The 26,382-nt window shown below is 35.0% G+C and overlaps 3 protein-coding genes and 1 long non-coding RNA gene across 4 annotated transcripts; 2 read left to right on the forward strand and 2 right to left on the reverse strand.

Annotated features, from left to right (window-relative positions):
* Positions 1-1,036: 1,036 nt before the first annotated feature.
* On the reverse strand, positions 1,037-5,461 carry LOC126697808 (alpha-soluble NSF attachment protein 2). The gene is made up of 9 exons (XM_050394914.1): positions 5,191-5,461; positions 4,259-4,308; positions 4,070-4,142; positions 3,574-3,653; positions 3,144-3,295; positions 2,482-2,641; positions 2,349-2,396; positions 2,013-2,093; positions 1,037-1,406 (listed from the first exon to the last, which is right to left on the reverse strand). The coding sequence occupies exons 1-9, from the start codon at positions 5,333-5,335 to the stop codon at positions 1,326-1,328; spliced, it is 870 nt and encodes a 289-aa protein (XP_050250871.1). The 5' UTR covers positions 5,336-5,461; the 3' UTR covers positions 1,037-1,325.
* Positions 5,462-16,045: 10,584 nt separating this feature from the next.
* LOC126697809 (amino acid transporter AVT6C-like) lies at positions 16,046-19,936 on the forward strand. Its single transcript, XM_050394915.1, has 5 exons — positions 16,046-16,511; positions 17,551-17,703; positions 17,840-18,043; positions 19,114-19,579; positions 19,703-19,936. Exons 1-5 carry the CDS (start codon positions 16,133-16,135, stop codon positions 19,809-19,811), a joined length of 1,311 nt encoding a protein of 436 aa, XP_050250872.1. The 5' UTR covers positions 16,046-16,132; the 3' UTR covers positions 19,812-19,936.
* A 2,771-nt stretch (positions 19,937-22,707) lies between these two features.
* LOC126696667 (agamous-like MADS-box protein AGL61) lies at positions 22,708-23,373 on the reverse strand. Its single transcript, XM_050393353.1, has one exon. The coding sequence runs from the start codon at positions 23,371-23,373 to the stop codon at positions 22,708-22,710; it is 666 nt and encodes a 221-aa protein (XP_050249310.1).
* Positions 23,374-25,910: 2,537 nt separating this feature from the next.
* Positions 25,911-26,343, forward strand: LOC126694238 (uncharacterized). Its single transcript, XR_007645688.1, has 2 exons — positions 25,911-26,104; positions 26,233-26,343. It is a non-coding gene; the product is annotated as an uncharacterized LOC126694238 (long non-coding RNA).
* The last annotated feature ends 39 nt before the right edge of the window (positions 26,344-26,382 follow it).

A 26,382-nucleotide genomic window follows, 5' to 3' on the forward strand; every position in this document is an offset into this window, starting at 1 on the left:
ACTAATTGTGTACATGAGAAGAGGTCTATTAAGTATTAACTATTGATGTGTTCTGTAAAATATCTATGGTATCCACATAAAAAAAAAAAAAAAAGAAAAAAAAAAAAGAAGCTATGGTATCAATGAGAAAAGAATCAAATTGTCTTATGCTTTGTTTGGGTTTTCAATGTGGAAATTGGAATGAACATGTCGGCCATCCTAGGAGACATTGTCATACGTGAAAAAAGTATAGTATATTCTTATGAGACTGGTTGTCACATGTAAAATGTTTTATTTTGTGTTTGCCTTTAGCATGATGAATTGGGAAGGTTTATTATAACGACTTTGATTTACAAGTAATCTTTGATAGAGATAGGAGTTTCAAAAATATTTATGTCAAATTATTTATGAAAGTAACTTGTTTTGGATTATTTTTACACCTCCAAAAAGAAAAGAAAAACCTTGTTTTGGATTGCTGTTTTGGATTATTATTGATGGCGGCTAATAGAGGGAAACTTGCATTTTTGTTGAAAGTTCTATTGAAGAGAACTACGGAACTACCAGTTTTTTCTGTTGTTCCAGACTTGTCTAGTACTGCTTAAGAAACTTTAATTCAATGTTCTGGTTTTTCATTTTTTCCTGTTGTTGAAGGGAGGGCTTTAAAAGGAAAAGTTCTCTTAGCCCTTGACAGAAAAGTGCTATTGGTTTAAGATATTATTATATTGCAAATAATAAACAAGTAAATAAAATAAAGGGTAAATTTTAAACTTCTTTCCATTGATAATTTGATGGTAAATTACATGAGGAGCCAACAATAAATATCAAAGGGGTCTAACTTTAACAAATCAGTCAAAAAAATTGTGATTACATGGTCAACGTTTGCTTAGGCCAACCATATTGGGTCAATCACCAAATGGACAAGAAATAGAAAGTGGGGTTGCCATAGTGGTTGGCTAAACCAGGATGAGGGTGGGGACCTTATGAATTGCATGACTAAAAGGACCAATGCTTATTGCTCAGTTCATTGTAGGCGTGGTTGAGAGGTACAGAGATAAGCTAGAGCAGATGATCATGGCCCCTTTAATTTAATAATTCAATTGTATCCTCCATTTAGAGTTCTCATTCTTTTCCAACATGAAAACCAGCAATAGAAAATAGTCAATACCCAGAATTACAAACTCTTGTTCACAAACTTTAGCATACCCACTCGAATTAACATTCAAACCAAGAACAATTCAGTACCAGTAGCCATTTGTAAAGCAAGTGTAGCTGGACACAATCACATAACACAATGCAATCATCAAGAATAAAAGCTAAAAATCACTGAACTTTGAGATATAAAACTTTTAGGTAAGATCATCCTCCTCAAGTTCTTTGGCCTTCAGCTTTTCCTTCACCCTCAACAGAAGGGTTGTCTTCCAGGAATCCTATAGAGCAGTTTATGCAAATATCAGAAAATTGCAATGTAAGGAAACATCTTATCTTAGATGAGGTCAAAAATAGAAGTTAGATACACTTTGAGAGTGGAGAATAAAAACACACACATAATGAGGTTGAAGGGGTCACGGAAGTTGGTATTGAAAAAGAACATTGAAAGAACTACCACATCAATCTCTACTTTAAAAAAAAGTCCATTAATTCATTTCATTTAAAAAATTTTAGGATTTCTTCATCCATGAATTTTATTTTGGGCTATTGAAATCAACAGTGAATATCTAAGTGCAAAAATAGGAGACAAAATTCAGAATTGTATATATATTGGTCAACGCTAATCCTTTCTCCATGCATCACGTTCAACAGTTTTCATTTTTTGCATTTGGAGACGGCCCTGTACAAATATAAGTATTCAAATTCTAGGCACTGTGTTTTTTGCCCTTTGCTCCCTAAATTTTATGCTGATTTTAATATTTTATTCCAGATCAACCGTAACAGAACAAACTTAAAAATTCCTAGAATGTAATCAACATCCAAAGTTTAAAACAGAATTTCTCAAGGAATCATTAATTCAGTAATGGAGATGGAGAGGGTTGTACCAGTGGAGTCATGCTATCAAATTCCTTGACAACATCAGTAAACTTGGCAACATCTTCCTCATCAAGTGCAGAGGCAATATCCTGGCACAGAGACATAAGCTTCTTTGTCATGATTCTCTTATCTCTATAAGATAAAGATTACTATGAAGTTTTAAAAAGCAAAATGATTATGACAACAGACGAGAACATAGATCAATAAAATGAAAGGCGACATCAACCATCTAAGTGTTGGTCAAACCAAGAGTAACAAGTAAATAGAAGATATTTTACCCACATCCAAACAAAAGAGATGAAGAATATAATGCAAACTTAATTTAATAACATTTAGTAACCCACCGCTAATAATTTGTATTCACGTGTTCCAGAAAAAGTTGGATCCAATTCCTGCGAAAGTGAACAGAAACATTTTTATAGTTAGATGACCCATTGGGTAGAATGCTGAGATGCTTAAATAAAACCAAATTCAGACCTGATATCGCTCTAAAGCGTTGGTAATTGCTACAACGTCACCCTTGCACAGCTGGCAAATACCAGCATTAAGAAGATGCCCTTTAACTCCATACTTCAGCAAGTTATTATTGAGGGACTGCCGTGCTATCTCTTCATAAATCACAATGGACTTTTGATATCTGGAGAAATATCACATGCAAACTATTAAGATCCCCATCATGTCCCTTAATTAATAAAAGGTTTCCAAAATCAGGATTTATGCGGTCATCACTTTGCATTTTCCCACTACAGAATTTGGGTCACTTGGAACTTCTGTAGTTGAACTAGGAGATATATGATGACAAAAAAGAATATATCCCAGACTACATACAATCTTTATCCAAATATTGTGCAAAAAGCTAGAAACCATTATAAGAAAATTAAATATATCAGTAGGATAGCAGTAGTGTTATAAACTAGCTGCCACCCTTGTCAAAATGAGGAGTGAAGACACCACACTCAACAGCATTCAGTTGACAGTCAAGTAAAGCTCTAAGGGGCATTTTCAAATTTTCCCAAGATGCATTAGGTTATGAAAATTCTCAGGATCATGTTGAGATAATCAATCTGTGATTATCTTGTTTTCCATACTAAACAACTTGCTGCAACTGTCACATGAGTAAAATATTTATTTAGGCTTACTGTTCTAGTTGAGCGGCAAATTGAGCTACTTTCTGCTTGCACTGGTTGGCAGAAGTGGTTACTTCTTCATTTTGGAAGAAGTCAGCTGACTTTTCAAAGTAAACAATAGCCTGTTCAATGTTCTGTTCGGACTCGTACAATTCAGCAATTTCCTGTGCAGGGAAAAGATGTTAAATGTTCACCCAATGCCTTTTCTGTGTAATATTAAACGATCTCCGAAACGATCCCAAAAGTGTATTAAGGATAAACATAGACCCCAAGAGCACTCCAAAATCAATTTCTCAAATTTTAAAAGGCTTGAGATTATTGCAACAAGTGATAGAAATGAAGGAATACAACCCAAAATAACATTGTAAATAGAATATTACTATAAATGATCATCTCAAAGAAAAAAAAAAAAATTGATGACACAGCTGAGTAAAAAACATACCTTGAAGTATCTTGCAGCCATGCTGAGTCTTCCAATTTCACAAAACATATTTACTGCCTGCTCTAAGCAAGATATGGCCTCTGCAAAAAGGCGAGCATTTTAGCAACAATAAAGTATTATCAAACTCAACTAAAAGAGGAAAAAACCAGAGATTATAAAAATAGAAAGTTAAGAAATTGGTAGAAAACTGTTTCCATAATTCCTATATGGCCCTACATACAGTATAGAGGTTATAATATGTGGAATTAAAACCTATAGTGGGAAAAGAGTCCTGTTTCTTAGGAAGTTATATAAACAAATAATGATAAATTCAAAGCATCTATCTTATAAATGCAATCTGTTCACTATATCCTTTTTATTTGATTTTGATTGGTAGGATTTCTTCATTATATCATTGATTATCAAGTTCTCAACTAAATGGGATATTTGCTAAAGGTATGAAATTGATCATGCCAGAAAATTAAAATTGACCGGGGTGAGCCAACACCATACATACCATTTATAGATGATTTCTTATAGCAATGAGCAGCATCAACATAAGCTTGGGCTGCCTCATGTTTACTTTCCAACTATAAGCACAAGAGCACAGGACAACATTATCAGATACAAACCGATTGATAAAAATAATAGATACAACAAAAAACCAAACAAAGTAACTCTACTTAATCCCAAAAATTGAAAGTACCTTCAAATGACAGTTTGCCAACTTTACATATGTCGCTCCAGCCTTATCCCCTGAGGAACCACAATCATATAGATTCAGAAATTCATAACACCAGCATGCAATGTTGGAAAAATCTAGTATAGAGAACAAGTTCATTCTTGAATTCACATGACCTTTTCCAGGGATATGAGATTCATCTCAAGGACAAGATAGAGCAAAAATCTTTAAATAACTAATATCATCAATGGAAGACTAACAGCACGGATGTTGAGAGTAAACTGTTCTAATTGAAAACAGAAATGGTTCAAGAGCCATTTCTTGGACTAAACCCATGTTAATGAATAAATTCTGTTTCCTTCTATGATTCTATCTAATTACCTTTCAACCTATCTTCAGAAGTACTAGGCAAATTTTGAAACTTTCATCACAATTGTCAACTTCTTCACAGCAAGTTCCAATTCAGTATTCGATTATCATTTCCAAACTCAATCCAATCACATTGTACATCTAAAGCCAATTTATCTCACAGTCAATCTAACTTAATCAAATCAATCAAACATCCCTAATTCAAAAACCAAACAAACCCCAGATCATATCAAAACCCAACACAGCATCTTTCATTAGAACAATACAAGATATGAACATACACACACCCTCCGTTCTCATCAAAAAGGAAATGCTCAAAATTTGAAACTTTCCGATGAAGCAAACAAAAAATCCAAACACCCATTTTTGCATGATTCACAAAAGTCCAAAAAAATCCAAACTTGGGTCATTCCAATCTTTAATAATCAAATTAAAGGGAAAACAGAACAGAAATGTAAGATTAAACCAAGACCCATTTGTCAACAAAGATCCTATCACTTTCTATCCTAAACTTTCTCGGGAAACATACAGAAAATTAGACCAAAAAACTATAAATAAATAAATAAAAAGCAAAAAAAAGAAAATACAGGATTTGCCGAGCTTGAAGGAATTGGCGGCTTTGTCAAAGAGATCAGCGGCATCTTCGTATTTGGAACCGAACAATCCCCAGCCACTGAGCTTCTTCTCTGCTTTTTTCTCGAAATCCTCTGCTCTTGCTATTTGATCCCCCATTTTAATTTTTCTTTCTTAATTTTTTTTTTCTCTTGAGTTTATTATAATGGAGTGATCACATAGAGAAGGTGAGAGAGACTCTGAAGCAAAAAGGAAATTGTCAAGGCCAGGTTTGTTTCCCAGAAAGTCAGTGCTTCTTTTGTTTTTGTTTGGAAGAGTAGAGCGGTGTTCGGCTGAATTCAGGTTTCAAGGCCCAATTAATGCCCATCTTAAATAGTCCAATAATGTTTGGACTTTGTACAGAACTTGGGCTAAGATTACGCTGAGCTTTATTTTTTGTTTTTGTAAAGATAGTCCTGGGCTCTGTTTTGGAAAATTTTAACAAACCATTTATTTATTTTATTTTTTTTGAAAATACTAAGTATTAACACACACACAGAGGAAGAAAAGTGAATATTTTTTAAAGAAATTTACAGTGGTATATACCATTCATGAATGTTAGATCACAGGCTAAGCAAGTGAAAAGAAGACATTCTTATCACCAAGTTTGATTCATTACTTGGTATTTTATAGATATGATATGGTTTAAATTTATGGTTTTTTGTTTATAATGATTTCTCTCCACCGTCAAGTCAAAGTCAAGATCTCTAAAAATTTTATTTTATTTTCTATGTAGGTAGAATTCGATTTCAGTGTTTTGTTTAACGACAAAAAGTTTAGCAATAAAATTAATAGAAATTCACGAGTGTCTAAGACTTTTGTAGTTAAATTGACACATTCTCATACACAAAGTATTTGAAAATTTAAAAGAAAAATAATTCAAATTACAAGATTAGCAATATTATGTAATTTTTTTTAAAAAAAAAGTGACATGGTTAATCTACACCACTCAATTAATGAGAAATGGTTCCCTTCACCGAATGTATTGTTCTATTTCCTTTTTCTTTCTGAATTTAAATAATAGATTTTAAAGAAGAAGATGATGACGACGACTACTACAGGATAGTGCCTCTTAAATAAAGATATTTCTTTGACGAATGATTTTCATATCTTCAATATCAATATAATATGGTAAGCATGTCAATAACTTTGTGCCTTGTGGGGTTGTTCTTTCTTGTATTATGTGCACAAATATAGTATTTTTTTTTTTTTTTTAACAAATATAGTATTTAATGCATTAGACAATATCGTGGTTCATGGAGAGCAGAGTCTCCAACCTTCCAAAACTAAAGGATGAAGCGAGATCAGCAAGACGCAAGAATGGACACCCCACTCCTATAAGATTATGCTGGGCTTTATTTTTTGTTTTTATTAAGATAGTCCTGGGCTCTGTTTTGGTAAATTTTAACATACCATTCATGAATGTCACAGGCTAAGCAAGTGAAAAGAAGATATTCTTACCACCAAGTTTGATTCATTACTAAGTATTTTATTTAGATATAAAAACTATATATATTAGTGTTTTTTTTTTTAATATAGATATGATTTGATTTAAATTTATGATTTTCAATCCATAATGATTTCTCTTTACTATTGAGTTAAGATCAATAATATATATATTTTTTCTATGTAGGTAGAATTTGATTTCAAGTGTTTTGTTTAACAACAAAAACTTTAGCAATAAAATTAGCTGAAATTCACAAATTTTCAAGGACTTTGTAATTAAATTAGCACATTTCAATGCACAAATCATTTGGGATCTAGAGCCAGTGGTGGGAGAAATAATACAATCCTTATGATGGAGAGAGGCCATAGCCCCCCAATTTATTAAAAAAAAAAAAAAATCAGTAGATATATATTGAATAAGAGTTATCCATACTGTAGGGACACGATTTTTAACGGCCCAGGTATGACGTTAGGCTCGTATGTAAAGGGCCCTAACAATATGATTTATAGAGAGTGGGCTTGAAAGGCTTGACCTTGGGCACAGGTGAGCGGTTTAATCGTAGCTTCTATGGGAGCTTATGTTTAGACGGACTTGGCTTGACTAGCTAGCCCTCCATTGGTACGGGTTGTAGGACTTATGTCCTTGGGCAGCGTCCGAGGAGCCTTCTATCCTCTTTCCCCCCCCCCCCTCTTGCAGGGGGGTGGGGATCCCCTTTTATACTAGTGTTCGTTTCTCCTTTTAGGGTCCACGTGTAAGTTCTACTTTCTGGGGTGCAGATCTGTCTTGTCAACCCATGCCTAGAGTGGTTAGGGGTCGTTGGGAAAGTTAAAGGGCATGGTTTAGAGTATGGGCTTGTCAAATACAAGGTTTTGTATTATGATGTTGGCAGCTTTTTCCCTTGTCCTGCCCCTACACTGAGTTTGCCCCTTTCTTCAGGCATTTTGTGAGGTGCTGAGCATGAGGTCGTCCTCGGCAATATCCTTATGCTCCTTTTGGGATTTCATTATGCGTCCTCGGCAAATGGCTCTCCTCGGCTTGGGCCTCGGGCCCTAATGTAGAGTGGGCCTGGGCCGTGAATTCTCTGGCCCCACAATAGCCCCTCAAAATCCTACTGCCCGACTTTTAGTTGGGGAGGAGGGTTTTGGTAATGTTGGGCCTACATCATAGCTCGCCCAAATTCTGTACTCTACTAATATTTGGGTTTTTCCATTTACATGAGAGACATGCCAAATTAAGAGGCATTCCTTTATCCAATCACGCGAAGTCCTTTGACGCTTCAATACTCAAGGCGCGCCTTCATGAGGATCTACAGATCCTACGGTTGCGAATGGTGTTGGAAATTGAGCCATATCTGCCTTGTCCGTAGCATTCCTTGGAAAGCTGCACGAATTGAATGCCACCACCTTACCCTTTATATAAGTAGGATAGGAGGTTATTCTCCTTACATATAAACCCTTCGGCTCTCTTCAAAATCATAATCCTTCAGCTATAATCACAGTTTTCATATTCAGTGCTATCCACCCTTTGTGCAATATGTTTGAGACACGGGTAGGGGTAAAGGAACTATATCCGCTGCAAAGGCGCTGGGCCCTTCCGAGGCTCAAGGTGGCATGGTCTGGACAGGGGAGACATAGATTCAAGATAATCTTCCATCTTGACAAGGGGGAAATGGTATTTCTCTCTCTTTCAGTCAAAATCCGAAGCAGGTACTGGTCGCACCAGATTCTTGGTGCGTCAGGAGTAAGGTTTTCCGCCATCAGCGCCGTTTGCTCTATCGCAGGCGTGATTACGTGGAGGCTCATCAACTTCCGGCTCCCTGCACCTTTTCTTCAACGGTGCTGGCCTCAAGTTGGGTTCCCTGCACCTTTTCTTCAGCGGCGCTAGCCCAAAGTCGGGCTCTCTACACCTTTTCTTCAACGGTGCAAGCCCCAAGTTGGGCTCTTTTGCTGCCTGAGTTATAGGCATGTAAAAGTATTGAGGAATGGTTTCCTTAGACAAAATTTTGGAGCGGCAGCACGTCTCTTCTCTGCACCTCTTCTTCGGCTTTTTCTTCATTCCCTTGTATCTTTTCTTTTCGCTTATGTAGTTAGTTTCGGTATGAGCTTATTTAAGCTCTTTCATTATACGCTGTACTGTTTCTTTGTCTTAATGAGAAATGGATTTGCTTACTCTCAAATACTTTTCTTTTCTGCAACAACTACTTTGTGTATGAATATTACATGTGTATTTTCCTTTAATGATGCTTAGAGCAGGAAAAACCTTGAAACAAAATCCTACTAGTTTGATCTTATTGGCATTATCAAGTATAATAATGATAATTCCCAGTAGATTAAACTCCTGAAACTCACCGAGATAACGGCTAAGCGCTTCGTAATGCATGCGAGGCGACCGTCTGAGAGCGATAAACTCTAAATAATTCATCCGAGAGGGTAGCCGAGCAGTGAGAGACTTTGACTGTGTTTTTGACAACATATGGCCCTATATTGCATCAATCCCCTTGGTATTGATGATCCGAGGGTAGACTGGGGAATCCATGCAGTTTAGGGATTAGCCCAATTATCAATGGGGAACTTTTCCCCGGGGTAGATTCTAAGGGCTATATAACGTCCAGGTTGTGTCCAAACCCCGTATTGTCTCTTCTAGTTAGTTGGTTTCCCTAGAAGCTTGAGTCCGAGGACCATACAAGGCCTTGGTTCTGTCCGAAACTTGTAGTTTTTCTTCTAAGTAGTTGGTTTCCCTAGAGGCTTGAGTCCGAGGACCATACAAAGCCTTGGTTTTGTCCAAAACTTGCAGTTTTTCTTTTAAGTAGTTGGTTTCCCCAGAGGCTTGAGTCTGAGGACCATACAAGGCCTTGGTTCTATCCAAAACTTGCAGTTTTTCTTCTAAGTAGCTGGTTTCCCCAGAGGCTTGAGTTCGAGGACCATACAAGGCCTTGGTTCTGTTCAAAACTTGTAATTTTTCTTCTAAATAGTTGGTTTCCCTAGAGGCTTGAGTCCGAGGACTATACAAGGCCTTGGTTCTGTCCAAAACTTGTAGTTTTTCTTCTAAGTAGTTGGTTTCCCCAGAGGTTTGAGTCCGAGGACTATACAAGGCCTTGGTTCTGTTCAAAACTTGTACTTTTTCTTTTAAGTAGTTGGTTTCCCTAGAGGCTTGAGTCCGAGGACCATACAAGACCTTGGTTCTGTCCAAAACTTGTAGTTTTTCTTTGTATTTATTTATTTATTTTTCGAAGGTTAGCCCCTCGACCAAGGTGGGGAGAGTTAGCTTGAGGTTGGAAACCCCTAGAGCTGCCCGTACCATCGACACTGCAAGGCGTAGCCCCTAGCGGAAGTTTTGTCGGAGCAACAACTGCATGTCGCTGGAAAAGGAGGAAACTTTGCGGACCTCTACTTGATAGAGACTTGACTCCACCGTCACCTGCGCCAACGCGCAAGCCTTCCCACAGACGGCGCCAATTGTAGTGACACGATTTTTAACGGCCCAGGTATGACGTTAGGCTCGTATGTAAAGGGCCCTAACAATATGATTTATAGAGAGTGGGCTTGAAAGGCTTGACCTTGGGCACAGGTGAGCGGTTTAATCGTAGCTTCTATGGGAGCTTATGTTTAGACGGACTTGGCTTGACTAGCTAGCCCTCCATTGGTACGGGTTGTAGGACTTATGTCCTCGGGCAGCGTCCGAGGAGCCTTCTATCCTCTTTCCCCCCCCCCCCTCTTGCAGGGGGGTGGGGATCCCCTTTTATACTAGTGTTCGTTTCTCCTTTTAGGGTCCACGTGTAAGTTCTACTTTCTGGGGTGCAGACCTGTCCTGTCAATCCATGCCTTGAGTGGTTAGGGGTCGTTGGGAAAGTTAAAGGGCATGGTTTAGAGTATGGGCTTGTCAGATACAGGGTTTTGTATTATGACGTTGGCAGCTTTTTCCCTTGTCCTGCCCCTACATTGAGTTTGCCCCTTTCTTCAGGCATTTTGTGAGGTGCTGAGCATGAGGTCGTCCTCGGCAATATCCTTATGCTCCTTTTGGGATTTCATTATGCGTCCTCGGCAAATGGCTCTCCTCGGCTTGGGCCTCGGGCCCTAATGTAGAGTGGGCCTAGGCCGTGAATTCTCTGGTCCCACACATACCATTTGAAAACTTTAAAAGAAAATATAAATTCTGGCCCCCCATCCCAGTTAAATGTTTATATACATTTACAAATGGTATTAATTTGATTTAATAAGAAAAAGTTTACATTCATTTAAATAGGATTACAATCCTATTAGTGGTGATCCAAAAAAATTCCTATTAATGATAAATTTTGTATATATCAGAAAGCTAATGATAAACACAAGATTATTTTAACAATAATCTCAACAACAACAAAAAAGATTAAAAAAAATTATAATTTTTGCTCAATCCTTGTTGAAAAACCTCCGACTTACATTGGAATTTACGGTGGGAATATCTCTTCTTCATCCTCAATAAATTACATTTCTTAGCAAATGAGTCTTCAAAAGATTTGCATTTACAAATGAATTTTTGACTCTCTCTCTCTCTCTCTCTCTCTCTCTCATTTTTTGTGTTGAGTCTAGTTTGCTGTTTTAATACTATATTGGAGGAAATTTGGGCACGCTATAAGTTTGGAGGTATGATTGAAGTTTCAAGAGAAACTAGAGGAGGCGGGGTGGTATTTTTTTGGAAAGAAGATTTTGATTTTTCAGTGGTTACATTCTCTCCCAACCATATTGATGCCATTGTGAATAAAGGAAAAGATGACGTGTGGAGGTTCATAGGTTTCTATGGAGAACCGGATACACAAAATCATCATATTTCTTGGGCAACGTTACGTAGATTAAAAGTCAGGCACTCTTTGCCTTGGATTTGCGCAGGTGATTTCAATGAAATTACAAGAGCACATGAAAAATTAGGAGGCAGACTACGTCCATTTAGGCAAATGCAAGATTTCAGAGACGTCTTAGATGAATGCGGATTTAGAGACTTGGGGTATGTGGGAGGAAAATTTACATGGTGCAACGGACAAAGGGATGGACATACAATCTGGGAGAGGATTGATAGGGCGGTTGCAACAATTGATTGGATTGAAAAATTTTTGGATACAAAAATAGTGTACTTAGAGTGTGGAACTTCAGATCACAAGCCGATTGTGATTTTTCCATTAGGTATACATAAGAAACTTCAAAGGCCATGGAGGTTTGAACAAATGTGGATTGATGAGGAAGGGTGTCAAGATTCAGTGAAGTCGGCTTGGAGGCAGCCAGTACGTGGGAATTTGATGGAACAAGTGGAAGGCAAATTAAAAAGGAGCCAACTGAATTTGACATGGTGGAGTAGGAACTCATTTGGCAATGTAACAAAACAGTGAAGGAAAAATTAAGAAGAGAAGAGGAAGTAGTGATTAGGGGTGGAACAATGGAGGGAGTGCTGAAATTAAAGAGGGAGATCAGTGAATTATTGGTGAAAGAGGAAAAAAATGTGGAAACAGAGGTCTAGAGCACTATGGTTACATGAAGGTGACAAGAACACACGCTACTTCCATAGCCGTGGCAGATATCCCATATACAGTCACAACCAAAATGAACAACATGCTTCAAGAGGTGTATACTCAAGATGAGGTGGACAGGGCAGTGTTTCAGATGGAAGCTTTAAAGGCGCTAGGCCCCAATGACATGCCTCCATTGTTTTTCTAGCACTATTGGAAAATTATTGGTGATGAAGTTTCGGCAGCGGTTCTAAATTGCTTGAATATAGGTTCCTTTCCTCAATCTTTAAATAATACTTTCATCACACTTATTCCTAAGGTAAAAAGCCCCACTCTTGTATCTGAATTTCGTCCTATTTCTCTTTGTAATACCTTTATAAAATAGTGTCTAAAGTTGTGGCAAACAAGTTGAAAAGAATTTTATCTAACCTCATTTCGGAATCTCAGAATGCTTTTCAATAAGATAAAGTCATTTCTGACAACATATTGGTTGCCTTTGAAACCTTACACCATATGAAGAATCAGAAGTAAAAAAAAAAAATGGGGTTCTTGGCCTTGAAGCTTGATATGAGTAAGGCGTATGATTGAGTTGAATGAGGGCTTCTAAAAAAAGTCATAGAGAAGATGGGCTTTAGTGAAAAATGGGTGAAGTTGATTATGGAGTGCATTAGTACGATTTCCTACTCTATCTTGGTGAATGGAGAACCAAAGGGTTGATATTAAACCATCTAGAGGAATAAGACAAGGTGATCCTCTCTCACCTTATTTGTTCCTATTGTGCTCTGAAGGTTTAAACAGGTTGCAGCTAGGGAGGATGAGATAAGGGGTTTTTCTTTGTGTAGGAATGGACCACAGATCAGCCACTTGTGCTTTGCAGATGATACTTTGCTCTTTTGTAGAGCGGTAATGGGAGATTTGGTAAAAATCCAAGATATTTTGAATTTGTACGAACAAGCTTCCGACCAGCAAATAAATAGAGGGAAGACGACAATCTTTTTTAGCAAGGCTGTCACTGAGGAAAGAAAAGAAGAGATCTCGAATTTTTTTGGGGGTGGAGGAGGTTAAAGAGTATGAAAAGTATTTGGGCTTACCAGCGGTGGTGGGAAAAAATAGGAGAGCAAGCCTAAATTATATAAAAGAACGAGTATGGAATAAATTGCAAGGATGGAAAGAGCAACTTTTATCCCAAGCAAGTAGAGAGGTTCTTCTAAAAGTAGTGGTTCAAGCCATATCAACTTTTTCCATGTCTTGTTTCAAGCTTCTGTTGGGTCTTTGTCATGATATTGAGATGTTGATAAGGAAATTTTGGTGGGGGCAAAGAGGGGAGCAAAGGAAAATTAATTGGAGAAATTGGGGGGGTAATGTGCCAACCAAAAGACCAAGCGGTTTGGGTTTCAAAGATTTGGTAAAGTTCAATGAGGCAATGCTTGCTAAACAAGTCTGGAGGTTGCTGCATGATCAGTCATTTCTATTTTTCCGGGTATTCAAAGCCAAATATTTCCCCCATGGGACGGTGTTTGAAGTAAAGAAATCATTTGGTTCATACGCATGGCAGAGCATACTAAAAGCTAGATCAGTCATAGAAGCAGGCTCCATGTGGAGAGTAAGGGATGGCTTAACCCTTCGGGTTTATTGGGATAAATGGTTACCTAGAATTTTCCCTTCTAAGATTAGTTCACCTCAAAAAAGTGCTCCTGGAGATGTGTGAGTTGCTTCCTTGATTGACCAAGACACAAAACAGTGGGATTGTGCAAAGATTGATCACCTCTTCCTACCGTTTGAAGCAACAAAAATAAAATCCATTCCTATATGTATCCCTAATTAGGCTGACTACATTATTTGGCCAAGATGCAAGATGGATTATATTCGGTGAAAATCGGATACCAATTACTTTTTGAGCTGGACACCCAAAACAGAGCATCAGGGTCAGATATGACAAGTAAGAGAGTTTTTTGGAGGTGCCTTTGGAAGATGAGGGTTCTGAATAAGATTAAAATTTTTCTATGGTGAGCGTGTTCTGAAGCTCTGCCTACAAGATGCAATTTACTTCGAAGGAAAGTGCTAGAGGATCCGACATGCCCACACAACGGTATTGGAAATGAAAGCACATTGCATGCGTTATGGGAGTGCAATTAGCTACGCACGGTATGGGAAAAGGTTTTTGGATTTATTTTAAAGGACCACCCAGGGATATCGTAGTTCACAGACCTGGTTGCTTTAGTTGGCGAGCATGCAACACAGCTGGAGCTTTTTGCAACGATAGCTTGGTTCATTTGGTGCCACAAGAACAAGGTGAGGTGTAATGAATCGAGTGCACTATTGGGTAAAATCCTAGAGAGCACTACTTCACTATTGAGGGAATTTCAAAGCCATTCTCGGTCTGGTGTGAAAGCTTCGACACAGCGAGACATCAAATGGAAACCACTTGAAGGAGCGGTGGTGAAGACAAATTTTGATGGGGTGATGTTTGTTGAATCGGATCAAGCAGGGATAGGGGTGGTTGTTTGAAACAATAGGGGGTAGGTCATGGCAGCTTTAGCATAAAAAATACCTAAACCAACATCCACAAAAATACTGGAGGTTTTGGCAGCACGCAAAGCAGTCCAGTTTATACATGAGCTGGGATTCGCGCATTCCATTTTTGAAGGAGATGCAGAAACTATTATTAAAGCACTTGCTGAAGGAAATTGTTCAATTCCTAGTATCAGCCACATTGTAAAAGACATTGAGTCTATAATTGGTTTGTTATGAACCAAATCTTTCTCTCATGTTAGGAGGCAGGGAAATACTGTGGCCCATGCCTAAGCGCAGAGAGCGAGGCTTTCTTTTCCTGTTTTAATCTGGAAGGAGGATGTTCCACCAGATATTTATCATTTTGTATTTGTTGATTTTTCTATATCTTAATAAAATGCTAACTAGTTTGGATTCTCAAAAAAAAAAAAAAAAAAAAAAGTCCTACACATGTATGATTATCTTCAAACGCAAAAACTCTAAAGTTTGACGCTTCCTCTACTACTTATTTCTTATTTGTCTTTAAATTAATAAAAATATTTTAATAATTTATATAATATAATACTATTATTATTGAAACTGATATTATATTTACGGTATAATATAAAGAAAATAATATAATGTGTAATATGTTATTTCATATTTGATTTTTTTTTAATGCTTTCAGTGATTGTTTTTCTACTCTTTTTAGCAATCTTTACCCTTTAGTCTATTAGTAATTTTGTTGTACCATAGCCATTAAGAGTTCAAATTTAATTTTAAAGTATAGGTTTATGAACAAGTTAAAAATTGATAATTCATTCATCAAAAGAAAGGAAAATAGTACTATTACTAATTTAACTATGGTACATAGCATAGATACATATTAAATATAAAGAAAAAAAAATTATTTATCTTTTGTTAGGCTCCTAAAGCCAAACTCTTGGCTCTTCTACGGTTTAGAGAAAAAATGGTTTGAACTACAAGATTAGCACTATTAAATAGTACTAGCATAGAAAAAGTGATATGGTTAATCTACACCACTTAATTAATGAGAAGGACAAAAATTAGTTACAATACTTAGTTGCGGTTTCTTAGATTCTTCTCTTAAGATTTAGCCATGTAGCTTATTTCTTAAGAGATGAAAATGTATTTTTAGTTAAATACAGCTACATAACTAAATCTTAAAATGAGAATCTAAAGAATAACACCTAAGTTTTACCCGAACAAGAAATGGTATCCTTCACCACCATATTGTTCTATTTCCTTTTCTTTCTGAATTTAAATAATAGATTTTAAAGAAGAAGAAGATGATGACGACTACGACAGGATAATGCCCCTTAAATAAATAAATATATTTCTATGACCAGCGATTTTCATATCTTCAAATTATATGGTAAGCATATCAATAATTTTGAGCCTTGTGGGGTTGTTCTTTCTTGTATTATATGCACAAATATAGTATTTAATGCACTAGACAATATCAACCTTCCAAAACTAAAGGATGAAGCTAGATCAGCAAGACACAATAATGGACACCCCACTCCTAGAAGATGTCTTGGAAAATCAAAAGTCTTCACAGGGTGCATCGATTTCTGGCGCAGTGTTCAACATCTCCACCACCATGATTGGAGCTGGAATCATGTCTATTCCAGCTGCTATCAAGGTCTTAGGCATAGTTCCGGGGTTCCTTCTCATTTTATTTGTAGCATTTTTCACAGAGGTCACGGTGGAATTCCTATTGAGTTACACAAAATCTGGCAAATCCACCACATATGCTGGTATTGTGGGTGAGTCATTTGGTGCTGTAGGATCTGTTGCTGTGCAGATTTGTGTCATCATCACCTTATTTGGTGCACTGATCATTTATCTTATTATAATTGGTAAGCTTTTTAATTCACTTGGTTCAAGAATCCAAAATCTTATCTCCACCTCTTTCTATCCAAATCTTCAATTTCTTAATCTTAATAATCTGTATGAGTTTATTAAATGAGTAAAAGTGTTTAAATATCATTTCCCTATTCTTAAATATCATTTTACTCATACTTATGTTTGTTTAATATTTTTCTTTCTTTACTTGAGTTTTACTATACGTATTGTGTTCTATCTCATTCTAATGTCAATGGAGAAGAAGACAATCACCATTCACCCATATCAAAATGATGTCCTTGCGTGCAATAGATGCCAATCAAAATTTTACTCACAAACAATAGATTGTTTTGTTATTTTATTTATTTATTTAACTAAAGTGGATTGAAAATTTAGGATGTTATTTTTTCTTTTTTTAACCATTCATAGTTACAATAGAAGACAGAATATAAACTTTGAATGTTTTTATTAGAAATATTAAGAGTTATTAATTGAATTACAAAATTTTTCATTATATTTCATTTAGTATAGAGTTTGATATGACCCTATTTAGTGGATAAACTTTGAGATAGTTTCTAGTCGCCCACATCATTTTTCTTTCTTTCTTTTTATAGCGTATCTTTTGGACGGTGATGCATTACCCCATTTCCTTTATCCGCGGCACACTTGTACGTTACTTTGATAGTGGTGGTGGGGTAATTATATAAATGTGTTACCATCCATTGGACCCACCCCAGATAGCATTTATCAACGCGATCAAACTCTTTGCCCTTTTCTATTTTTTAGACAAATTAGAGGTCAATATATATCCGCAGCAAATATAAAATTAAGTGCAACTTTATACAACATGCTAGACAACAATAATGTCATATTCTTTTGGGCAAGGGTTAGATCAAGTGCTCTGTGTGCTGGACTCAAGCCAATTCTTATTTCTTATTCTAAAATGTGACCCTGATCTAATATTTCATCACGATATAATAATTAGAATAGCAAATTTATTTGCAATTTTATGTATTAACAATCTTACTCTTTAGATTTACAAATTTATTTTAGGGGATGTCTTATGTGGAAGTAAGTCTGGAGAAACCTTGCACTTAGGCATTCTACAAGAATGGTTTGGCATTCACTGGTGGAACTCACGTGCCTTCGCAATTCTATTCATTGTGCTCTTCGTTATGCTTCCACTAGTCTGGCAAAAACGTGTAGGTCAGAAATTTTTCTTCAATGGTGGATCATATATATGGTCCAAAATGTTTTAGAAGAATATGTTGTGACTTAGAATAAGCAAACTGTATATTTGAGTTTTATAATTGATTGTTGCATTTGCATGTTCCTCTTGCAGATTCTTTAAAATATACTTCAGCAATATCCGTTTTGCTCGCAGTGCTCTTTGTTGTCATATGCTCAGCAATGGCCATTCAAGCATTATGGGAGGGGAAAAGTACTCAGAAACTGAGATTACTACCAGATTTTTCCAAAGTCTCAGTATTTGATCTTTTCACTACTGTTCCAATCTTTGTCACGGGTTTTGGATTCCATGTCAATGGTAAGGGTACATAAATATTGTGACATGTTTTAATTATGATGTTCATATGTGCTACAAGATTAAGTCCAAAACTTTAGAGGCATTTGTCCTTTGAAAGTTAACAAAACAAGGTAGTACTTTTTCCTAAATGGCTGTCAAGATATGTTGAAATGGATCTTTTTGTAGAGATTTGTCGTTGCGGAAATTTTGTCAAAATAAGTATGTGATAAATCTCACCACACTCAAGTAAAATACTTATAGGAGTTATCAGTAAAATAGAAACTTTTATTGATGCTTAGTATGCGTTTGGATACAACTTATTTGACTGAAAACTGAAAACAATAAAAAAATAATTTTTTTTACTGTTTATTACTGTTTGACACTGTTTATTGGCCTAAATTTACTGTTTATGACTAATGAATAGTGCTTAACAGGATGGTTTAAAAAAAAAAAAAAAAAAAAAAAAAAAAGCCCCAAATGCAAACGTGGACTTGAATCCAAACTGACCTCTAATACACACACTTTGTTACACACACTACTCTTTACTATTTCACCCTACACTCATCTGCTATCACTCTTTCTTATTGGATACAATACTTCTTTTGGATATTGGATGTCTCGATAAAATCCGTAGCTAGCCTTATATGGAACTTACAAAGGAGACAAGAAAACAAAACATTTGATGCTTCCACCTAAAAGCAAAGTACAAAATCATATCACCTATAGCACCTACACGTTTATGCCAACAATTTTACTAGTCAAAAAGTTACAACTAATTAAAGCAAGAAGCACATGAAAAACATGTAGAAGTAAATCACACATGCACAATAGTTATCACCGGCCTAAAGGTATATAGTCGGTGATGACTTTTTTTTTTATTTTTTTATTTAAGATTAAATATTACAAAATAAAGATGTAGCATTTTGTATATTGTTAAATCTAAAAAATAAAATCCTTAACCATAAAATAAATTCAAATGGAAAACCCTTACTAAAGTTTAGAAATGTCAAGAATGTATGAATACATCTAATGTTTTTGTTGTTTTTGTTTTGCTCTAAATACAACATGTAATGTTTAATGGATGATTGCAGTTCATCCAATTCGAGTAGAGCTTGGTAAGCCTACAGAGATGAGCTTAGCAGTTCGGATTTCTCTTGCAATCACTGTTGCCATTTACTCTGCCATTGGTTTCTTTGGGTACCTATTATTTGGAGACTCAATAATGTCCGATATGCTAGTAAACTTCGACCAAAATTCTGATACCACCATCGGTAAATTACTCGATGTAATTGTTAGATTAACCTATGCAATCCACCTCTTGCTTGTGTTTCCCCTGTTGAACTTCACCTTGAGAGCCAACATAGACGAACTTCTTTTTCCAAAAAAGCCAATTTTGGCCTCAGATACTCTCAGATTTGTGTCCCTCACTTGTGTTTTACTTGCCATCACATATACAATCGCAATAGCCATCCCAGACATATGGTTATTTTTTCAGTTCATGGGGTCGACAACAGTTGTGTGCCTCTCGTTCATTTTCCCTGGTGCAATCATACTTAGGTACCAATTTCTAGTTACTTTCTTGTACCTTTAGATGAAAAATTAAAAAAAAAAACAATTAAATTTGTGCTGTGCTTTCTGTAAACTTATCGATCTGTTACATATTATTTATTTTTTGGGCAGGGATGTGCATGGTATATCAACAACAAGGGATAAGATAATCGCAATATTGGTGATTCTTTTGGCTCTGGGGACAAGCACAATTGCCATATCCACCAGTTTGTACGGTTAAATTGGAACCGTTTGATATATAAATATATGTTCCTATCTAAACTTTTTTCCAATTCAATTTGGAGATTATAAAATAGTCAGCACTCCTTTATAATTGAAATTTGAAACCGGGTTTTGAAATTCGAATCTCATTCTTCTAGCTAGCAAACTATGATTTTTTTTTTTTTTTTTTTTAAGAGTCAATTACATAATTCTGAAAATTTACATGATTGCCAGGAAAAAAAAATCATGATTAGTTGTTGGAGGAGAAAAAAATCACATAAAAGAAACGATCAACCACAAGTTATAGCATTTCAATATTATGATCTTCAGAATTTAGTGAGTTTTAATTAGCTCAATTGGTAAAGTTTCTGATGATTGAAATGGTTGAATAAGAGATCTGATGTTCAATCTTTGCCTATACAAAAAACTGTTGCTGTCTTGGTCTGAAGATTTGATCTTCAGAATATACAGGATCTGTTTCTCATATTATATCAATTTAAATCCCATTCAGCTAGCTAAAATTGCATTTTCACAACAATATTCTTCCACTTTAGGAGAATCTCCACAAATAAGGGTGAGAGTTCCTTAATTTGAGGGTGGATGCGAACAAAAAGCGTAAGTGTGTTAAGCCAAAAAATGCATTTAAGTTAAGAAGCAAAGCTTTTTACCTTTTTTTACGCCCACCCTTAATTACTCGACTTCGGCACCGCAGAACGAATTAATGAAACTTTAAAACCAATTAATACATACTAGCTTCATCACACGCGCTCTGCATGTGCGATGAGGCTTTTTTTTGTTTTTTGTTTTTTTGTTTTTTTTTGTTTTTGAGTTTAATATAATTTTTCAATATGAATTTATTTATTGTTAGTGAGGTTACACATTAAATGAATTTTATAAAACTAAAATTTAGGATTGAAATGGAATAAACTGCTAGGTTTAGTGTGTGCTAATTTTTAGGAAAAAAAATGTATAAAACATACGTGAAATATGTTTAGATAGAAATTGTATTAATTTTTTGGAAAAAGTTTATCTGGTAGTTTTTAAAAAAAAAAAAAAATTGAATTACAATTTTAACCCTATATATATATATATATTTTTTTTAAGAATAAGAATTATCTAATTAGATTAGGGGTATTTTTGACATTTTTTGAAGTTATAACTAACTTTCTGAATCATCTTAATATATAGAGATAACCTAATTCCATGTACAAAATTATGAGGATAACTTTAATAATTAAATCCTAATGCAAAAAGAAAAAAACTAGCATATCAAACTAAGCTTTAGCCTGTTTCTCAAAAAAAAAAAAAAAAAAAAAAAAAAAAACTAAGCTTAGCCTTCATTTTCTTCTTTAAAAAAATAAAGGGTCTAGCCTTCATTTGTCAGTTCAAAACAATCATGAATGTATTTATGTAGGAAAAGGAATAAAAAAAAATTAATGAAATGTAATTAAGTAATATTGTTTGAATATTTTAAAATAAATAAATAGAAAGGAATGAAAAAAAGATAAAAATTAGCAAAATTACGAGGATAACTTTAATAATTAAATCCTAATGCAAAAAGATAAAAACTAGCATATCAAACTAAGTTTATCCTTCATTTTCTTCTCAAAAAAGAAAAAGAAAAAAGAAGCCTAGCCTTCATTTGGCAATTCATAAAGGAATGAAATGATCATAAATGAATATAATTGAATTGAATGTATTTATGTAGGGAAAGAAATGAAAAAAAATTAATGAAATTGAATAAATAATCTTGTTTGAATGTTTTAAAATAAGAGTAATGCTACAGTCACAAGCTATTTTACAATATTTTTACAAAATTTTGATGTGGCCAACCTCTTATTGGTTTTCATTTTGGCATATCATTAATATCACTTTTTTATTTACCAATAATCACTCACCATATCAGCAATTTGTAAAATAATTTGTATCTCTAGCATTATTCTTAAAATAAAGGAATAAAAGGAGATTAAAGTTAAGTTAATTTGTTTGTGAGTACATGGAAGGAAAGAAATATTACTATTAGACCCATATTTTAAAACAAAAATTTGACTATATAAGAATATTTTGAGAGTTTTAGTAAAAACTTTATTAAATCTAATTTTATTTCCTCTAATTCCTCCTAATTTTGAGAGGAATGAAAATTTAAGATTTTGAGGGTATAAAAAAGAATGGGTGTTTCCTTTTACCCAATCAATTCCCTCCCGTTTAAACTTAAAAAAAAGGAATGAATTTTCTACTCTCTCCATTAAAATTCTCAAATAAGGGAAGGGAAAAATATTATTTTAATTTCATTTCATTCACTCTTCCCAGATAAGGAGTTAGTAACTAATCAGATATCTCCTAGAATTTTCAAAAGATCTAAACATTAGCTCGTCAAGGCAATAGAAAGGACATAGACCTCCTTCGTATTCCTTAAATGGGCAAGACATTTTGATGTCATTCAATCAAGGAGACCGGGGTTATGGAAATTAGTGCTTTGCTTATCTATTATGTTATGACCGGCTTTGAGACATTAGAAGAAAACCATTCCATTATCTCTATTCAAAATTGAATCTCAACTACATCATAAATTTATTAGTGTCTTAGTATGATGATAAAAAACAATTACCATGAAACAGACACACCATGTATTCAATCATATGGAGCTAGCATTTGCCCTAGCATATTTTATAACTAAGGAATTAATAAATTAATAAATACTTAATTTGCATGGTTTACAATACCAAAAATAAAAAAAAATAAAAAATAAATCTGTAAGAATATGTTTGAATTTATTCTCAAAAAAAAAAAAAAAACCAAACCATACTCTTAAAAGTTTTGGAATCAACTATTACTCATTCCAAAAAGTAAAAACCCTAAAAATTATCATTCATGTCTAAATCTTCCCATTCAACCAAAAATATAAAACATAAACTTCAATACTGTCCAAGTTCAAACCCATAGCCATGGCTATCAAAAACACCACCATTATTGTTACCACCATTCAAATTGGGATAAACAAAATTATTATTCCCCACATCCACCTTCATATCCATTGAAGACATCAAAGAACTCTTCCCCATCCTCATACTCATTCGCTCATCCAACTTCGCCGCCACTTTCTTTCGAGCCTCTTGCAAAGACCACAAATAGTGTTGCATCTCTTCCAACCCCATGTTCTCATCCAAGGGCTTGTCCCACCAAAACCCTCCACTCCCAGTCATCTTCTTCATCTTCACATCTTCCTCAATCTCCTTCAAACGATTCTTCTCCATCGCCAACTCCCTTTGAGCCTCATCATATTGCATATTGAACTCATTCACAGCCACATACTTTTGAGACGACTCGGCCAAGGTAGCGTCGTCTCCTCCGGTGAGATAGCGGTTGAGAATGGTTTCAACATCAGGGTGTCCGAAGCAGTATACCTTGTCTTTCTTAGAGATGACGATTACAGCGATTTCAGCACCGGACAACACGGAAAGCTCACCGGCTTTTTTGAAGAGACCAGCACGGCGCTTTGAGAAAGTGACTTGTCGCTGGTTGCCATCTAGTTCCTTCATCTCTACCTTTTGCCGGCCTTGGGTTTTCTTTGGCATAACCATGGTTGTAGTTGATTCTAACGTTGAACAACGACGTGAAGAACGGGTTAGGTTAGAGAAAGTTGTAAGAGACCATGAATGTAAGAGAAGGGTTTATTGTAAATATATATATAGGGTGTTTATATGTGAAAGTTCGTTAATTTGAGGGTCAAAAAACCCTATACTTTTTGTTTGGATACAATTAGTTCCTATTACATATTGAATAATCAATCGATAAAAAAAATATACTATCTATTTTATTATTTAATTTTAATGAAATTAAGAAATATATTTAAAAAATATATATTATCTATTTTATTATTTAATTTTAATGAAATTAAGAAATATATTTTTATTTTCTTTAGTTTACAAGTGATTCTTGATTAAACTGTGTATCGCATTATGCCATGTGGCTTAAAAAAAATCTAGTCGCGTCTACATAGAAGCTTTTCTATTTTTTTTTTCTTTCTAAAGATTAATAATTTTCAACATGTGATAAATAAGTAAATTGCAAAAATGTACTAATAAAATATTGAAAAAATCCCCTGAAAATAATTTGAAGATGAATTTTTATTGCATCAACATTGTAAAATAGAAAGGAGAAACAAATCCAACAAAAAAAAAAAGGATATGAAAAAAAATATTCAAAAGTCTTGAAACTCACACAGTAAAATAATCATAAAATTTGAAGTAGCCAAGCAAAAAAATTGTTAAATCCCATTCTTTTCTTTTTTTCCTGTTTGACATATCTATCACTCTCTTCTCATAGAGTACTCTTTTTTTTTTCTTTTTTTTTTTTTGTGTTAAAAGTTTGTGGTGGTTAACTTTAAAAATTATCACTAGTTTTTTTTTTTTTGGTAATTTTTATAGCAAATAATTGTTGGAAGTTGTGAGAATAAGACGTATATTCATAGTTTTTATATTTAGAAAGACTTTCACTTAAACTTAGCTGTACTGAAGTAGACTGAAATGCTATATTAATGTGACTCAATAAAAACATAGCAACAATAAATGCTATACTTAAGATTTTGGATATTATGAATTTGTGATTTATATATTTTAAAATAAATTTGGATTTAGATTAAGTGCTTTTAATCTAAACATGCCTTTTCCCATTATGTAAGTGCACACAAATAGATCAAAGTGGAACAAAATGAACTAAGTGATCCAAATGGGCAGAATTGGATCAAATGGAACAAAGTGGACCATTGGATAGAATGGGACCAAATGAATCGAATAAGAGTTAGGTGGACCGAATAAGAACAAATAGACCGAAGTGGAAAGAATGGACCGAAAGGTACTAAATTAGACTGCATGGGACCGAGATGGCAAAATAGACCGAATTGGACTAATTTGGACTAGATAGGACCGAAGTGGATAGAATAGTCTAAATAGAACCTAAGTGGACAAAATGGATCAAATAGGACCAAAGTGAACTGAATGACCCGAATAGGACTGAGGTGGATCAAAGTGGACAGGATGGAGAATAAATTATACATTATATATTTTTGTACGGCACCGAGGTTCCCAGACCCAATGGGCCCTGGGTTCAGGCCCAATGGCACGGCCCCATTACTTTAAATTCTGCTTGAAACTACCTTCACAAACTACAAGTTTTGAGCCTCGACCCCTAACCGATGCTTGGCATAAATTTCCCGAACAAGTAAGAAAGTCTTGTCTAGATGTACCATAGGGTGCTCGGCAGTTCAGGAAACATCACTACCGAGCATATTAACCTGAGTTGGAACCAAGTTCCAAAGCCATAATCTCAGCATTCCACTCTCACCTAAACACACACTTACAACGGATAATATTGGACCTTTGATTGCACTAACAATGGCAGTAATCATGACTTTCCCACTAACTTAGATCTATAAATAGTAGAAGTTGGGGAAGAAAAGGGGGTCAAAAGATCATAGGGAGAAAAAGAAAAAAACAAGAGAGAGAGAGAGAGAGAGAAGGAAAATTACTTTGAGTCTCTGTGCCGAGAGCGACCCAAAGTAGGAAATCCAAAAACCCACCTCATAAATAAGTTGTGAGCCCAAGTGAAGTTAGACCCATTAATTTCATTTTCGGCGCGCACAATATTATATTACAAAATTATTATTTATTCCCACACATCATATGGGTCTACAACTAGTTTAGAGTAAAAGTGCTAACCAATGCTTAATATTTATTGAATGGTAATTTGCATGTTTAATTTTAGGTTAACTCAACTTTATCTCATTCATTTTACCTAACAAATGATCAGATTTTTTTTAAGAGAACAAATGATCAGATAAATGAACAAGTTTGGTATGGGTTTGCGATTTCAAATTAAATGGGATTGATTTGGGAAGGAATTTCCAAAATTTAATAGGATTTTGGTACATAAAATAGTAAGTGTGCGTTTGGTTGGACTTTTTGAAGCCCAAAACGCGCATAAATAAAAAAGTGGACAAGAAAATGTGTTCGGCTGAGTCCAAAACGCAACTTTTTAAAAAAAGTTTCGTTTTGTGCTCAGGCAAAATGCAAATCCGAAACGCGCTGAATTTATGGACCTCTGAGGTCCATAAATCAAAACGCGCTGCTGGCGTTTTGGACATTATTACCGTTGGACGTTGCATTTATAAAAATGCCCCTAATATCTCACGCAAACTCACACAAACTCATCAGTTCTCTCACACTCACCCATCTCATCTCTCTGCTCTTCACTCCGCACGCCCTCACCCCCACGCCTCCCAGCCTCGCTTGTATTTCTACGCTCTGCTCCGTGGTAAGCTTCTTCCTCTTCTTCTTCTTTCTTTCTTCGTCTTCTTCAACGCGATTCTGATCTTGGTTTTTTTTTTTTTTTTTTTTTAATTTTATTTCTGTCTAATCTGATCTGAGAAATATGTTTTGAAGGTAGAGATTTGCTACCAAAACACCAAGCAACACTGATCTGCTACCAAAAACCACCAGGTACCAACTAATTCAGAAGCGTTTCTTTTTTTTTTTTTTTTTTTTTTTTTTTTTTTTTTTTTTTTTTTACCGAGTGTGGGAAAAAAAATTTCA

Source organism: Quercus robur, chromosome 8 (genome assembly GCF_932294415.1).
Source record: "Quercus robur chromosome 8, dhQueRobu3.1, whole genome shotgun sequence".
Taxonomy (NCBI): domain Eukaryota; kingdom Viridiplantae; phylum Streptophyta; class Magnoliopsida; order Fagales; family Fagaceae; genus Quercus; species Quercus robur.

Bases quoted from the DNA above. Each gene is read 5' to 3' on its own strand.
- LOC126697808 (XM_050394914.1), bottom strand. From the start codon at position 5,335: ATGGGGGATCAAATAGCAAGAGCAGAGGATTTCGAGAAAAAAGCAGAG. The intron at 4,309-5,190 runs GTATTTTCTTTT...GTGGTTCCTCAG, and splicing joins CTTCAAGCTCGGCAAATCCT to GGGATAAGGCTGGAGCGACA. The intron at 3,296-3,573 runs GTATGTTTTTTA...TTCCCTGCACAG, and splicing joins TGGCTGCAAGATACTTCAAG to GAAATTGCTGAATTGTACGA.
- LOC126697809 (XM_050394915.1), top strand. From the start codon at position 16,133: ATGAAGCTAGATCAGCAAGACACAATAATGGACACCCCACTCCTAGAA. The intron at 16,512-17,550 runs GTAAGCTTTTTA...AATTTATTTTAG, and splicing joins CATTTATCTTATTATAATTG to GGGATGTCTTATGTGGAAGT. The intron at 19,580-19,702 runs GTACCAATTTCT...TTTTTTGGGCAG, and splicing joins CCTGGTGCAATCATACTTAG to GGATGTGCATGGTATATCAA.
- LOC126696667 (XM_050393353.1), bottom strand. From the start codon at position 23,373: ATGGTTATGCCAAAGAAAACCCAAGGCCGGCAAAAGGTAGAGATGAAG.